The 17,004-nt window shown below is 35.9% G+C and overlaps 1 protein-coding gene across 1 annotated transcript in view; it reads right to left on the bottom strand.

Moving 5' to 3' along the window:
• Positions 1-260: 260 nt before the first annotated feature.
• Positions 261-17,004, bottom strand: part of HCN1 (hyperpolarization activated cyclic nucleotide gated potassium channel 1) — a gene marked incomplete at both ends in the record, with an annotated part of 317,617 nt that continues 300,873 nt past the window's right edge. The window contains 2 exons of the mRNA XM_084234155.1: positions 261-1,138; positions 6,134-6,298. Coding sequence (XP_084090281.1) covers positions 261-1,138; positions 6,134-6,298 — 1,043 coding nt within the window. The remainder of the gene's footprint in view (positions 1,139-6,133; positions 6,299-17,004) is intronic.

Genomic DNA, 17,004 nt, shown 5'->3' on the forward strand with positions numbered 1-17,004 from the left:
TTTAATGATTTAAAGAAAGGAAGACATATAACACTGAATGCTAAACAGGTCTTTTGATCTTCTCTTGGGAATTTAGATATATATTTCATAGTATATGTATATATATATATATATATTACATTTTGCATGTAAGCCAGAGCTGTCTAAAATATCTCTTCATAGTAGGCTATAGGGATCTATCAGGAGATAGAATAAAATAAGATCTGAGAATATTCTCAGTTTATTAGAGTATTTCTTTCTGCTTTGATAATCAGCAGGGATCATAAATTTGAAGCAAATCGTGGCTTTTCTGCCTCTGGGTCTGTATTTAAGACTGAGGAAGACTCCCTCTGAAGAGCAGCTGCTGGTGGAGGGGGCGCTGGAGGGACTCCTCGGTTGGGGGGAATAGCTCCCGATGACATCTGTCGGAACAGGGTGACTCGCTGGGGGACAGTGCCCCTGCCCCCGGCCTGAAGGCCCGTGCCGTGGACAGCTGTCACGGGTTGAGGGATGGAGGCCAGGGACTCGCCCACAGTGGGGTGAGGTCTGGAAATCAGGGTGGAAACCTCATGGGGCAGCGAGGGCTGCGAGGCCGAGAGGGGCCTGACTTCTCGAGTCAGGCTGGCGTTGTGAAGTGCCTGCGTGCTCTTGTGGACTTCGTTTTTCGGTGTGGAGCTGCTGGGTGTCTGTGGCTGTTGGGGCTGCTGCTGGGGCTGCGGTGGCTGGGGCTGCTGTAACTGCTGCTGTTGCTGTAAGAGAGACAGCTGGGAAGCCGTAGGGGAGGCATAGTGGAAAGTTCGAGTGGCCAGTGGGCTCTGTACAGGAGGGCTGCAGACCGCAGTGGTGTAGGAGCAAGTTGGGAGTATAGCTGATGGTTGGGGGGTCTGTGTGCTGGGACTGGGGGAGTGCAGGTTGCTGTGAGACAGACTGGTGGCTGTGTACACCGGTGGAGATTGTGTCCTCATGCGAGAGGTCGGAGTAGTGGCTGAAGATGTGGAATTCAGGGCTGTCATTTGAGAATAATTGATTGGAGCAATTGCCTGCACCATCTCCCTGTCATGTTTCACAATCTGCTTCAGGATCTCATTCTCCTGATTGTTGAAAACACCAGTGTTCAGATCCTTCTGGAACTTTTGCAGAAGAATTGAGTTTTTCTTTCCTGTCAGCAAAAGAAAGATAGACACTTAGAAAGCCTACACATCACTGATGACAACTCCAAGTGAGAGGGGCTTCTGAAAACAAGTGTCAGTGTTCCCTACAAGAGGCTTAAACACTAAGTACTCAGTTCTAGACATGAGACTAAACCCACGCTCCTGCCTTCATGACTCCTGTGTTTCTGTGACTCTTACCTTTTATTCAAGTCAAGTTGAAAATCTGTTATATGTCAAAAAGCCATCTTACAAAAGATGTAGAGATGTCTGACATGAGGGCTACCTTAAAGAATGGAGGGAAGGGCCTCTCTGGTGGTGCAAGGGGTTGAGATACAACCTATGGAGCTATTTGCGGCCACTGCAACACGAGTTCAATCCCCGTCCAGGGAGATGCCCACATGGTGAGGCAGACAGACCTCTCCTGACTCGCCCGCTGTTCCCCTCGGCAGTGTATTTCAGTCAGTTTGCCTGTTCTGCTCCCCACTCTGTCTCTGATGAATCCTCTCACTGCTGCCCTCCCCCCCAGCAAGCCTCTGGCCTGTGCCCCCGTTCTTGTATGCATAAACAAATAAATCTTGAAAAAAAAGAGAATGGAGGGAAGAGAGGACATTTGGATAGGATGCACCTGTGGTCAAGATTTAAGTTAAAAGCTACTTTTTGAAGAAAGGACAATGGGAGCCCTTATGATGTGACAGGCCCTCTGCACAAGACCTTGGATTTATTTATTTTTATTTTAGATTTATTTACTTATTTTGATTTAATCTTCAATTCTTTGAGGTCAGTGTGTTCATAATCCCATTTCACCAGAAAGGAGAATAGGACATGGGAAGTTTTAAAATAATGCCCAAGAAAACACGGTCTGTGAGTAACAACTGAAAGGAAAAGGGTAAATCTGAAGGTAGATCCTAACTGCATCACATGCTTGCTAGAAATGCAGCCTTTTTCTGAATCAGATGCTGCATTTTACTAAGATCCTCAGGTGATTCTCACAGATGCAGTGTTTGCGAAGCACTGTGGCATGGTCTTTGGCTTTTACCGGAGTTCTAAACGACTGATTGCAATCCTACCTATATATTTTTCCTCATCTCTGGAGGTTTAAAAAATATTGATGGGGAAATGCAAAACCACAATGGAGATATCACCTCACAGCTGTCAGAACTGCTACTATCAAAAAGACCAAGAAATGACAGATGTTGGTAAGAGGGTGGGAAGGAGAACCCTGTGCACTGCTGATGGGAATATAGATTGTGCAGCCACTATGGAAAACAGTATGAGGTGCCTCAAAAAATTAAAAATAGAATTACCATATGATCTAGAAAGCCTACTTCTGGGCATACTGCCAAAGGAAATGAAATCAGACTCTTCAAGAGAGAGCTGCAAATTCATGTTCATTACAACATGATCTACAATAGCCAAGACACAGAAACAACCTGAGTGTTCATCCCTGGATGAAAAAATAAAGAAAAAGAAAATGATATATGTGTATATATCTGGACACACACATGCATCTCTCACATATATACATATACACACATATATACACATTGACATTTTCCATTTTGTGTGTAATAATATGGAATATTATTCAACTATAAGAAGGATATCTGTCTTTCATGACAACATTGACATGCCTTGAAAGTATTATGTTAAGCAAAATATGCCAGACCAAAACACAAAACAAATATTGTATGTCTTCACTTATATGTGGACTCTAAAGATGCCAAACTCAAAAGAAATGGAAAGTACTATGCTAGTTACTTCAGGGCCAGGGAAATAGAGAGATGTTGGTGAGAAGATACAAAGTTCCAGTGGTAAGAAGAGTAAGTCCTGGGGCTCTACTGTACAGCATGGTGACCACACTTAACAATGCTGTGTTATATACTTGACAGCTGTTAAGAGAGCGATCTTAAAAGTTATCACTACAAAATGAAAGTAATTATGTGAGGGCAGGGGGGTGCTGACTAACTTAACTAAGTTAATTTTGGTTATCATCTTGCAATATAAAAGTAATCACTAAATCGTAATACTTCAAACTTACATGTATTATGTCAATAATAGTTCCATAAAGTTGGGAAAACATACTTACGTCCATCTCAACCCTACTATTTAAATCTGAATAACCAGAACTGGGATCCAGATTTTAGTACTTTAAAAGAAAATTTCCCCAGTGGATTCTTAGGCACAGCCAGATTGAGAATATCTTTCCTCTTCTGAAAGGTTATTTTGAAAATCAAGTGTGGGGAAGGTTCTTAGTTCACTCTAGAACCTCTCCTTTTTGCTGTCATCTATGGAATGGTTTGCAATCAGTGGGCATTCTCTGGCAGAAAACAAGACTTCATAGGGTTTCCTTGGTGGTGCAAGGGATTAAGCACCACACCATGAAGAAATCCGCAGCCTCTGCAGCCCGAGTTCGATCCCCGGCTGGCCAGGGAGCAACCCACATGGCGAGGCAGACCTCTCCTGACCCTCCCGCTGCTCCCCTCAGCAGTGTATTTCAGTCAGTCTGCCTGTTCTGTTCCCCACTCTGTCTCTGGTGAATCCTCTCACCCCCCGCATCTCTGGCCTGTACCCTAGCTCTTGTATGCATAAATAAATAAATCTTTAAAAAAATAAAAGAAAAAAAAAAGGCTTCATAGTAGATTGGTGAGAACAGGGAAAATCGTGGATTTCCATTTCATTTTTCATCAAATAATGGTAATTATTTTATGAATTATGGTAACTGGAAAAATGAACCAATTTTCCCTCTATCTCTAAATAAAGTATCACATCTAAGGAGCTAAAGTTAGAAGTAATATTTTTGAAATGGAAATATATATCATTCACTTGATTGCTGGGAAGAGCCAGCATTTTAAATGGCTGCCAAAATAAATAACTAACTGCCTTTCCTTAAACAATTGTCCTAATTTCCAAAGAACAAAAAATTCTACATTAGGTAATAAATACAAATGCTTACTTAGCAGTTTCTCTTAATTGTGGTTTACATTTACATACAATGACCACAAAATTAAGAAAGAATTTTTTTTTTTTGTGATCATGGAAATGATCAACATTTCAAAATCTAAGTATCTGTGACCTTGTGGGAGAAAATCTTTTAATGCGCTGTTAGAATTTTTTTTTTAAGATTTATTTATTTATACAAGAACTGGCGTACAGGCCAGATGTGCGGGAGAGTGAAGGGATTCACCAGAGACAGAGTGGGGAACAGAACAGGCAGACTGATGAAATACACTGCTGAGGGTCGCGGCGGGCAGACAGGAGAGGTCTGCTGAGCCGTGTGAGACCCTCGCCCACCGGCCAGGATCGAACCAGAGCTTCAGAGGCTGCGGACAGCTTCACAGCACTGTGCTCAACAGCCTGTGCCACCAGGGGAGGCCCCTGTTAGAATTTTTTAATAATCATAAAATGAAAATGCTTGATATATACAAGCCATTTTATATTATAGATTATAAACCATTTCATCAAACTTTATTATGAAAGTTAACTATAAAAAGTTAGCCAATAAGAATGTTGTATCAGATTAATGGAAATTCTCTTTATATATTAATATATTAATGCTTTCTCTAAAGATGTTTTGCTGACTTAGGAAAACCTATTTGCACAGAAATGAGTCCCTAGCTCTACTGTGAATACTCACACACTGCACAGAGGGGAGTCATTTTTCAAGATGAGAAAGGATGTTTTCAGGAGCACTTGAAGGCCTGTTTCCCTGGACACTGTGTCCTGTCAAACCCTTAAGCTTGCAATATTAATTTCTAATATATTTGTTATGTCTAATGTCCAAATATTACCTCCACTTCTCCTAATCTAAATTCAGATTTATACAGTTCATTGTCTTACAGATAAAGATTTGAAGAATCTTGCAGAAAAAGCTGACATGATACACAGTCAGAAGTCCTTACCTTTTAAGAACAAAGCAGTTTTGAAGCACATCATTAGTTACTTCCAAGTGATCCCAACCCCATCTCCTTGAGTTCATTTATTGCTTCATCTCTCCCCACCCCTCTTCATCAAAAGTCATTGGGTACTAGGTAGTGAATGTAATAGTGAATTAAATCATATCTCTAGAGCAATTATAGTAATAAAATCAGTGTTTTAATGAAGAATTTCCAATGGGTATGGAGAACATATCTAGGTTTTCAGCCTCATAGGAGGGTAGGTGGTTGTAGAAATTTTCTACAGGGATGCGGCATCTAAATTGAGATTTGAATATTGAGCAGAGTTAAGCAGTTAATGGGGGCAGGACAGAATAAGGTGGAGGAAAAAGCTACAGGTATGGAAAATCAATACAGAGCAACCTCTGACTTCAGAGTGCTCCAACATATTCAGGGAAGTTAACAGTAAGCCAATCTGATCTAACTTTACTATGGCAATTACACAAATCTTCAAGCTAGTATGGCTAATGAAAGCTAATCTGTATATTTTTATTTGAGAGCAGTGCAGACGTTAAATAAATTGATGTTTACAAAGTAAAATATCTATAAGGCACTCCTATCAAGGCGTTTTCTGCTTGAGTCTGTATTACAAACATTTCAATAAGTTTCTACTGAAATAATTAAAATGAGCAAGTTTTTAATTTTCAATATAAGGATGAAATGTAAAGGTGATTTTTCAAAAAATAAAACTCTTGCAACAGAAATTGGTTTGTAATGTAGACCCACACTATTGTATTTTAATTCTATTTTAATGCTATCTAGAACTTTTATCATTACTTTTACCTAAAGTTTCAAATTGTTCAGGCATCACTGGAGATATCAATTTGCTTAGCTAGTAAAAATGGAGATGAATAAGTGAACTCGAATATTTAGAAGAGAAAATTACAGGTTTCAGATCTTTCTAGAAATATGAGTGAAGCTAATTGCTCTTTCCATGCTTATTAATAAACAACCTATAAAATAACATTTAGAATTTAAGACTAAAAAATTATATCAGTCCTATACATTAATGTGAAATTGTGCACAAAGGAGATAGAAAACTTAAAAGAGTACCAAAACTTAAGAGAGTACCTATCCGATCGAGTCGGTCAATGGCAACTGTCTCAAAGGCTCTTCTCATCATTGGATATTCCTCGAGGACCTCATTGAAATTGTCCACAGAAAGTGAATAGAGACGACAATATGTATCAGCTCTAACACTGGCAGTGCGGCGTCCCTTAGTCAGCAGGCAAATTTCTATATAAAAAAAGACAGATTTGTTTGTTAAGCGGCCATTAAGGTTCCCACAACAACAACAACAAAAAATAGTTATAGTTTGATCAATCACTGATTAGAAGTATATTCTATTTCATGAAGAAATTCCTTCTAACAATTAAAAATATCCAATTGCCAATATTCAAACTTAAAATAATATTCTTTTTTAAATAATTGACACTGTTGGTTCAAATGAAAGATTGCAACAGATTCATTCACGCTCCAATCCCCATCCTAATCCTCCTGAAACAGAGAAGATACAGAAAAGCAAATTAATTCACACTGCAGTTGGAAGCAAGAAGATTTTATGAATCCAGAAGGCAGAAAACAGACATCATATAGACAGAAAACAAAGTGAGCCTGATCCTGGACTTAGAAAAGCAAAGGCATCAAACAAACTGGATTTACACTGATGTACTGCAATGGAGCCTCACATAGTTCATATAACCCCAACGAGGACAGTACAAATAATTGTATACCAAATGCATGGAGGGACTTTCTATTTTGGCAACTTCTTTTTTTTTTATTATTCAGCAACTTCTAAGGAGACCTTGTTGAAATTAAGATTCCCAACATATGGTAAGCAAACATTTTCAAATTTGGACTTCTTTATTTTCTTTTTAAAGATTTATTTATTTATGCACACAAGAACTGGGGTACAAGCCAGAGGTGCAGGGGGTGAGAGGATTCACCAGAGACAGAGTGGGCAGCAGAACAGGCAGACCCACCAAAATACACTGCTGAGGGGAGCAGCAGGTAAGACAGGAGATGTCTGCTGCACCATGTTGGAGCTCCCTGGCCTGGGTATTGAACTTGTGCTGCAATGGTTGTGGACATCTTCACAGTGCTATGCTTAACCACTTGCACCACCAGGGAGGCCCCAACTTCTTTATTTTCTAGCTAAATAAATCTATAAATGACAACTTTCCATCATTTAATAAATTGCTGTAGACTTTGATTTAAAACATAGAATTTAAAAATTTAGCTTCAAAATAAACAATTTGAAAAAAGAATGGCAGAAGTGTTTCTAAATTACATGGCCTCCTAACAGGAGAAATTATTGAAAGGGTCTAAATTCATACTTTCCCTGAACTTATTTAAAAGAGTTCAGTACATGTTGATAAATATCATAAGTAAATTACATGATAAGCACTATGTACTTAATGTTACATAGTATTTGATGTTTACATACATGTTGGAAATATGATCAAACTTCTGAATAATATATATGCTACTAATAAAGGTTCATCTTAATTAAGAATTTATTTAAAGCAAACTTTTAAGAACATAATGGAATTTGGGCACTGCACGAGTAATAAAGAAGGGCAGCTCTATCAGTCTTGGTAGCTAGGGAGAATTTAGGAAATGCCACCTAAACCACAATTATGTTGGTAAACATACTGTTAGTGAAATGTAAATTTAATAAATAACATTGTGGATTGTCCACCTGTTCTGTTCCCCACTCTGGTGAAACCTCTCACCACCACCACCACCCCACCCCCCCAGCACCTCTGGCCTGTACCCCAGCCCTTGTATGCATAAATAAATAAATCTTTTTAAAAAATGAAAAACAAAACAAAACATTGTGGATTGTACATGTTTATGTGCATGTCACACACGTGTGCACATTTGGTATGTGTAAGAAGATGAATGTACATTGGATAATATTTAAGCATAAAACATATTACCAAATAATGAAATTTGCCATCTACTCTAAATAAAGTAATAAAAAGTATATTCAATTCTACCCCCAAATTAAATTCCTGTTCCATTTAAAGCATTAATGCATATTATATAACTTACAATTACCACCTTATGGCAAAAAATCTGATGAGAAATGTTTTACTGCAAAGTGTTGCTTTTAAGTTTGTACAATGCAAATTGTCATGGAGAATAGTTATAAACCTCATGGAAAATAAGCCCATAATACATAACAAAGGTTTAAATATAATTTATAGTCTTCCAAGGATTTCACTTGACAGACTAACCTAACTACGGAAATAGTCTGTGATTAGAACAATACTGTAATGCATTCTGCATTTATTTATACATTTGAAAATCTGGGAATCCATAAATATTTAAAAGTCACATGGCCACTGAATGAAGTATGTGACAGTTATTAAAAGTGAAGCTTTTAAAGTCTCTGATAATAATGGAATTGTCACAAAAGTTTAAGAAAAGCAGGATATAAGAGTATAATTATAGTGTGATAAAAATGATTACATATAAGTCAGATGACAAATCTACCAATATGCCCAGCTCGATGGAAAACATTCCTTTATGTAATTGTACTATGCACATTTTTCTTTTCTCAACTTTCTTTTATAGAAATTATTCTTATATTGTGGACAACTATAACTTTTATTTTAAAAGCTGTATTTAAAAATGTATTATCTAAGTATACAGAATAGAAAAGAGAAACAAGATATGAAGGAATATAATCAAACCTATTAATAGTGATAACGCTTACAGGAGATTTTCTCAACTGTACCTTCCATTCTTTTTATTCTATCTTATTTTAGAATCCAACATTTAAAATTTCCAAGTGCTTTCCATTTTCTTGTGCTTGCAGCTTTCTCATTATACCCCTCTCTTCTCTTGTGGATGTGATAGCCCCAGGGATTAAGCACCCTGGTTTGGGATGGTGAAGATGTGCTACAACATAAACAAACTTGACTGTATTGCATGGAGACAAGTGAAAGAAGCAATACCCAAGAATCCATACATCATATGATTCCATTTATATGAATTATCCCGAAAAGGGAAATGTGTAGATATAGGTAACATATCAGTGGTTGCTTGGGACAGGATCATGGAAAAGATATTAACATTAAATGAGTACGTGGAACTCTTACTGGGATGATGAAAATGTGCTGAAGCTATAATTTATAGCGATGGTTTCATAATTTGGTAAATTTACTTTAAAAAACCTTTAACTGTATACTTTAAATGTACACTTTAAAGTAGACTGTAATAAAACTTATAGAAAAAAAGATAGCTTTGGTTTTACATTTAATCTTTATTATAGCTTAATTTCCCTTGTTTTCTGAATCCTTTCTCTATACCCTGGAATCATTTTCTGACGTGTCTGGATCATCCCCTTGCATGTTGAATGCTTCCTTTAGGTAATCTATTGACAATCAATTCTCATGATGTGGCAGAATTTGTTGATTTGGAATTTCTCTTTAGAGTGATAGATGGTATTGTTCTGGTATTTCTGCAAATGGCAGAATGGGGAAGGCTTTACCCCAGGGTCACTACTATCTGTCTCAAGTATCCTAGAGTTCTGCCTTGGTCAATTGCTTTGGGGAAGAATCACTATCTTTCTCCCTCCTTGGGAGAATGAATGCTTGGCTACAGGCTGTTTTGTGATGTGGAGTGAGGGACAGTCCTTCATACCATATGCAGATCTTAGTCCATCTCTGTCTTCTCTCTCCCTTTTCCTCAGCCTTTTTCTGACTGACTTGATGCCTTTCTGGAATTCCGCCAAAAGATCAGCTCTCTCCTTGACTATAGTCATTTCCCCTCAGGATTGCTTTGGCTTTCTGGGGTCTTCCGTGGTTCCAAACAAAATTCAGGATGTTCTATTTCCTTGAAGAAGTCCCTAGGAATTTTGGTAAGGAATTAAATCTTTACATTCTTTAGGGTATATGGCCATTTAAACAATGTTAATTCATCCAATCCATGAGCACGATGAATTCCACTTCTCTGTGTTTTCTATTTCTTTTAATGATGCCTTGTTTGCATTGTCTCCATCTTTTACCTCCATTGTTAAATTTATATTAGATATTTAGTTCTTAGTAATTTAATGATAAATGGGACTGTACTTGATTTCTCTCTCGTCTAGCTTGCATTTTTTCTTTATAGATGTGCTACAGATTTTTGTATGTTGATTTTGTAGCCTGTCACTTTACTGTACCGATTTATTGCTTCAAATAACTTTTTAGTGGGCCTTTAGAGTTTTCTATGTATATTGTCCAGTTGTTTGTAAGTGCTGTTACTTCCTCTTTTCCAAGTTGGATTCCTTTTATATCTTTTCTCTTGCCCAATTGTTCTAGATAGGACTTCCAATACTATGTTGAGCAGTGTGATGAAAGGGGACATCTTCTTTACTTATCTCAGAAAAACTGAAAGGTTTTGAATACAATGCTAGCACTGGGTTTGACATTATGGTCTATTACATTGAGGAATGGTCCTCTGTCCCAAACTTTTTAAATATTTTATCATAAATGGATGTTAATTCTTGCCAAATGTTTTCTCTGCATTTACTGACAAGCTCATATGATTTTTATCTTTCATTTTTTTGATTTGGTGAGTTACTAACATTCATTGATTTGTAGATGTTAAAACATCCTTGCACCCCTGGAATAACTTCCACTTGTTTAGGATATGTGACACTTTTAATGTATTATAGAATGTGATTTGCTAAGATTTTCTTCTTGTCTTTTATCTGTGTACTATTGGTTTTATAGACATGTTTATAACATGATTGTTTCATTTTTTTGAATATTTAGGTGTTTCCATTGAGGTTTTTACTTTTCACTCTTTAGCCTCTCTCCCCTTCTCTTCCCTTCCCTTAGGATATTCATGTCATTAAATTCCATTGTGACTCCTTCAACTACCTAATCTGCATAAAATCAGTTTTACATGTTGCTATTTATACACAGGTAACTATTAAAGAGTTATGCTACTTGTGTTTGGCAAGTTAAAGTACTTGATCGACAATCTCAGTTATTTTTAGAATATCTGTTGGGTAGATAGAAAATAATCACTGCTAGTCCCATGTTAGCCCATGTGATATACAGAAGATTAAAGGGGATCTGTTATGTTAGTGGAAGAAAAATCATATAAAATATCAAAGCTAAGAAGGGTAAGATCACAGCATTTCTATCTTTAAAATTCCACCAGACCATTCCAATTCTTTTCTTTTGATTTTAAATCTACTAACACTCAACTCTTTAAAAGTTAATCAAATACTTTGAATAATAAATGCCTTTTAAAATCAGCCAGCTTTTTAAAAATTCATCAAATGATTTTGGGTTTTAGATACCTCAAGAGTGTTTTTTGAAATATCTCGGCAGATCTGTTTTTCTATGTGGTTTAATATACTAACATTAAATTTTTAAAAAGTACAGCAAAAGTAATAGTCTAAATAGGAAACATTCTCACTAAAGATACTTACGAGTCACATAGACTACAACAAGAATAGTAATTTGTGTCCAAAATTTCCCCTCAGTTCTTTCTCTCTTTCTCTCTCACATATATAAGTGTGTGAATGATAAATAAGATTTACATATGTATTTTATTGGTTTATGTAATGTAGAAATGCCAATTAATTGATTCAGACTGTATTCCATAGTGCAATAAATTCAATACTTTAGCATAAATAAGAATCACCTGAGTGTCTTGTTAAAAAGCAGAGTAGAAATCAGTCGCTCTGAGTGGGGTCTGAGATTGTATTTGTACAAGTTGTTAGGTGATGCCAAAGATGCATTTTTGTTAATGAGTTCTTATAGCTGTCAGATTTACATTTAAAGTAAGGTTCATTGTCTAGGATAAATTGGAAAAAGGAGGCAAAAAAGGCATGAAGACAGAGTAATTGCATGAGATCAAGTCAATGAGTGATTTCTTTTCCAGCACTTTGGAGTAAACTATGGTGAATACAAAACAAAAGACAGTGAACCTATATCAGAGTTTATAAATAATTAGAAATGCAAGCATAAGGTATAAAAAGAATAATTGGGAGAATAATTCCCAGGCTAAATTTTCTGCTGCTGAGGGTTTAAATTTGTAAAAATCTAAAAATCCAGGTAACATATTATCCATAATAGTGTAGTTCTATAGACCTTAGGTGGTATGAAGGACATTATGTTCTGAAAGAAGAGTAAGGAATTGCGTTGCTTACACTACAAGGATGGGGAGAACAGGAAAATAAGAGGGAAAGGGACTAAGAGTAAAATAGTATTATGAGGACAGGTTCAGAGAAAAGTTTGGAAAGGGACTCTTTATGAAATTTTAAGAATAGTAACCTATGAGATTATAGAATTTTGATGATAGAGACTATTCCTCTATGAACATAAAGATTGGTATTCATCTACAATGCTATTGCAAGTCTAAGGAAGGAATTTATGTGTAAAATATTGTCTTAGGAAAGGAAATTACATGTAATACAAAGGGTAATTCTTGCTCTCCAGATATCTCCTATGTTTGGCAAACACACTCAACTTCTCTTTCTCTAGAAGGTAAATTTGCTCTCTTTCAAATCATTTGTTTCAAACCATGACTCAAGAATATGCATCTATAGCTGTTTGTTTGCAAAAGAAACTGGGAGTGAGGTTCTTAGCAGTTAAAGTAACAATATGTAAAGAAGTTTTGATGATAAGTTTGGCAATAGGGTGAGAGGGATTTGTCCAAAATGAAGTGATAGCACTAAGAACAGAAATGATCTTTTCCAAGAATTATTGCAAACTGAAACTTTTAAAGCACTTGAAAGATAATGAGCCTTCCAAGATTTTGAACCTAGACGCAAAACAAAACAAAACAAAAAAAAACAACCACTAGAGGGTGTCTGTCCTGGAAGTGGAATGGAGCCAAGATAAAAGGTTATGTTGAAAAAAAATCCTGCAAAACTTTTGCATTCAAAGAAAATCTCATTTCCTGAAACTTTCTGATAGTAAACCTACAGGTTCTTTCTAAAAAAAAAAAATGGTTAAAAGTATGTTTTGTGTCTAAAATTTAGTAAGATGTAAATGGATATCTATAATAATTGGTTCAAACAAGATTGAAACCTGACTGACAGGCATTCATCTATAACCTGGCCAGCAGTGCATAGGATGGCCTGGCTGAGAACTTTTCCCAGTGGGGATGCTTTATGTTGGATTGTAACTAAGATACCTAATTATACTGTTATGGGGACATTGATAGTAAGAATGAACAGCAAGAAAAGTCAGAGTACATGAGTTATAACAATGGTAAATCATTTTTTGCTTTTTTAAAATTTATTTATGCATACAAGAGCTGGCATACAGGTCAGAGATGTGGGGGTGAGAGGATTCACCAGAGACAGAGTGGGGAACAGAACATGCAGACTGACCCAAATGCACTGCTGAGGTGAATAGTGGGCAAGACAGGGGAGGTCTGCTGTGCCATTTGGGTAGCTTCCTGGCTGCCCAGGGATCGAACTCGTGCTGCAGAGGCTACCGACTGCTCCACAGTGCAGTGCCTAAACCCTTGTACCACCAGGGAGACCCCAACAATGGTAAATCCTTAAAGTAGTTCTCGGGTTTTTAAAATCACTGTGGTTTCCTAAGTGACATTCTAGCTTTGCAACAAAGTTAGCCTCTGGCTTTCTTGCAGATTTGCTGGGCTTCTTTTTACTGCGTGCCCTTCCAGTAGACTCCATCACATCTACTAATTAGAACTTGACACTGAGCTATACAGACAAAAGTGCCTGACTCATCCACATGTTCGTGTCGTCAACTTTCTCTATCTTTTCTGTTTTTTCCTTTTCTTGAGAGATTACAAACGTCTTCATTGAGTATATGATTAGCTACAGAGAAGCCTTAAAATGATTAATTGTTGCATTAAACCAAGACGCAAGTAGAGAGGTTGACTGGAAATCTTTGTGCAAGATATCAGTCAAAATCTTTTAGGAAAGCAAAACATTTCTACTATTCATCCTTTCATTGAGAAAAAGGCACACTCACAAATTAATTCTAACAAAGGTAAAATTTGTTGTTCTTTTCTTACTCCAAGAAATATCACTATATATGATAACAAATGAGAAAATTCAAGAAAATAAGTGGAATCATAAAATTGACACTGACCTTGTAAATTAAAAAGTATATGTATAACTTAAGTATGCATAGATGATAAAGAAAATCCACCCCAGTAATTTGTTAATTAAGTTAGTAGCACATATTAACTTATAGATGCAAAATGCACATGCATTAAAGGAATGATAATGTGAAGTAAAACATATTTTACAGAATATTTTTACTATTAGTATTTTATTCAGAATGAGTTAGATTTGGACAGACTAGTTTTGAAATAGTAGGTTCTATCAGGAATCTACAGTCAAATAGTGTCAATGTACTTTTTAAAACTACTTTTTGTACTGAATTAAGAATAATTTTCATATTTTTAAAGGTTAGCAAAAATAAATAAAGAGGCAAATATACAACAAAAACCATATGTGGTCTACAAGGCCTAAAATATCTACATTCTCACTCATTGCAAAAAGAATTTGCTTACCCTGAATCAAATAGATTATTTTCCCTTCCAAATTCTTTGTGGTATCACATCTTATCCAAATAACAAAATCTAGAAAGTATAGCAATCAATGGACTGAAGATGTATAATACATGTTTTAGCCTGTGACTTTATGCAAATGTAGAACTGCCCCAAATTCCCTAACAGTCTATCCAAACAATCTTTAAAAAAAAAAATTTCAGGGCCTCCCCAGTGGCTCAGCGGGTTGAACGCAGCACTGTGAAGCTGTCCGCAGCCTCTGCAGCATGGGTTTGATTCCAGACCGGCCAGGGAGATTCCCACATGGCACAGCAGACCTCTCCTGTTGCGCCTGCTGCTGCTCTCCTCAGCAGTGTATTTCGGTCAGTCTGCCTGTTCTGTTCCCTGCTCTGTCTCTGGTGAATCCTCTCTCCTTCCCAGGCTTCTGGCCTGTACCCCAGTTCTTGTATAAAAAAAAAAATCTTTTAAAAAATACAGATTTACAAAAAATAAAAAAAAAAATTCTTCCTGACCTACTTGATCAGTATGATAAATGGACAAAACTTCCCCACCAGAGACAATCTGGCTCTCAGTCTGTAGAAAAGATACCTTCTCATTTTTTTATAAGCTTAACTGAGATGTTATTCCATTCTTTTCAAACTATATCCAACAGAAACTTCATTTAGGCAGACAATCTGCAGTTTTCCCCCTGTCAGGTTTGTGGAGAAGTGCTGGAGGGAAACACATCTAAAAAGATAAAAGTTACCAAAAGGGTTCATTTTTCTATTTGTTTATTAACATTTTTTTTAGTATGGGATGTCTTAAAATATAGTAAAATCCAAATAGTACAATAGTATATTAATAGGAAAATATATCATCTAATAAACTTATGGAAGAATATAACAGTAAAATAAACACCTGTGTTCCTTGCCCAACTTAAACAATTTATCAACTCATAGCTAAACTTGTTTCACTGATATGTCACATATTTATCTTCTTTATAATTTTGAAATATACTGCAGATATATTAATTCAAGTAAAATTACAATATACATTACTAAAAGATAAACATTCTTGAAATAAAAATACAATAGCATTATCACACCTAAACTTATTAATATTAGCAAATATCCAGCTGGTATTCAAATTTAAACACAGGAACAAGGTTAGTAAAAAGGCACTTTTCAGGAGCCAGAAGAGAAATGTTCTCTGGAACCTACAACATTCAAAATAATTAAAAACAAGTTTTTAAGGTGATAAATACATAATCCATTATAATACCATATCTGGACAAGAAAGGATACTCATGAATTTCAAAAATGACACTAACCTAATTTAAAGTAATGTCAACTGAAAACAAAAAGAGTTTTTGTTGTTTAGTTATTGTTTAGTTATAGTTTTTGTTGTTTTGTTGTTTAATTTAGTGAAATAACTAAACTATCTTAGAATGTTGATTTGTCACATAATTTTTGCATCATTATTAGCAGAAATACATAAATAGAAAGATGACAGTTGAAATTTCAGAGGTAAAATAACAACGAAGGAAGACTTGAAAGTATTTTTGGATAAAAGTAAACAAAACACAAGAAATAATTCATCATGCTATCTGACTCATAATTTACATTGTCTTTCAGTATATAAAATCTAATGAGACTCTCTGGATCTGAGTTTCTCAACCTCAGTCCTATTGACATTTGGGTTTGGATAATTCTTTGGTGCTGGTGCTGTGCTATGCATTGTAAATGTTTTGTGCACCTGTGGTCTCTGCGCTAGATGCCAGTAGCAAGCATCTTGCCCTAGAAGCAACATACTGATGGACTGACAGTGCTGATGAGAACACATTCTTGGTTTCATATCTCCACACACACCGCTCTAAAATTCCAAGGTTGCAAACCCGCTATTGCTGTGTATCTTCATACAACTTGTGCATCTTTACAAGAGAAGCTTAAAAATTGTTTTAGATATCAAAGCATCTATAATCAAACTCTTTGGGACATTTGCTTTAATTATGCAATCTTTTTTTTTTGATATCTTGGAACACTGTAAAATGAATGCTAATCACTTGGTTAATGAGAGAAAGCTATTTAAACACATTAGACATGTGCTTTGAAAGTACCATTTATTTTCCTTCCCATTTAAGTATTAGGTAGCTCCTGTTGGTTTATTGGTTTAATTAAATAAGATTAAAAAAATAAGATCAGCTAAAGAGTCCATAACATTTAGATAGAGAAAAAGATGAGAAAAAGGAAAATAAAATTTATATTAGTGTTAACAGAAACCGATGTGCAAGTAGTTTGTGAAAGAGTTTAACCTGGGACTTTTTGATACTGTTTGCAAACAAAAAGAATTTAAAGGTGTATAAACAAAAAATATAAAGACGTTCTTTTTGGTTTTTCATATATGATTTATATATATGATTAAGGAATGTTAAAAGAACCACATGAAGGTGTTTATTTAGT

The sequence above is a fragment of the Talpa europaea genome (genome assembly GCF_964194135.1).
Source record: "Talpa europaea genome assembly, chromosome: 5".
NCBI lineage: Eukaryota > Metazoa > Chordata > Mammalia > Eulipotyphla > Talpidae > Talpa > Talpa europaea.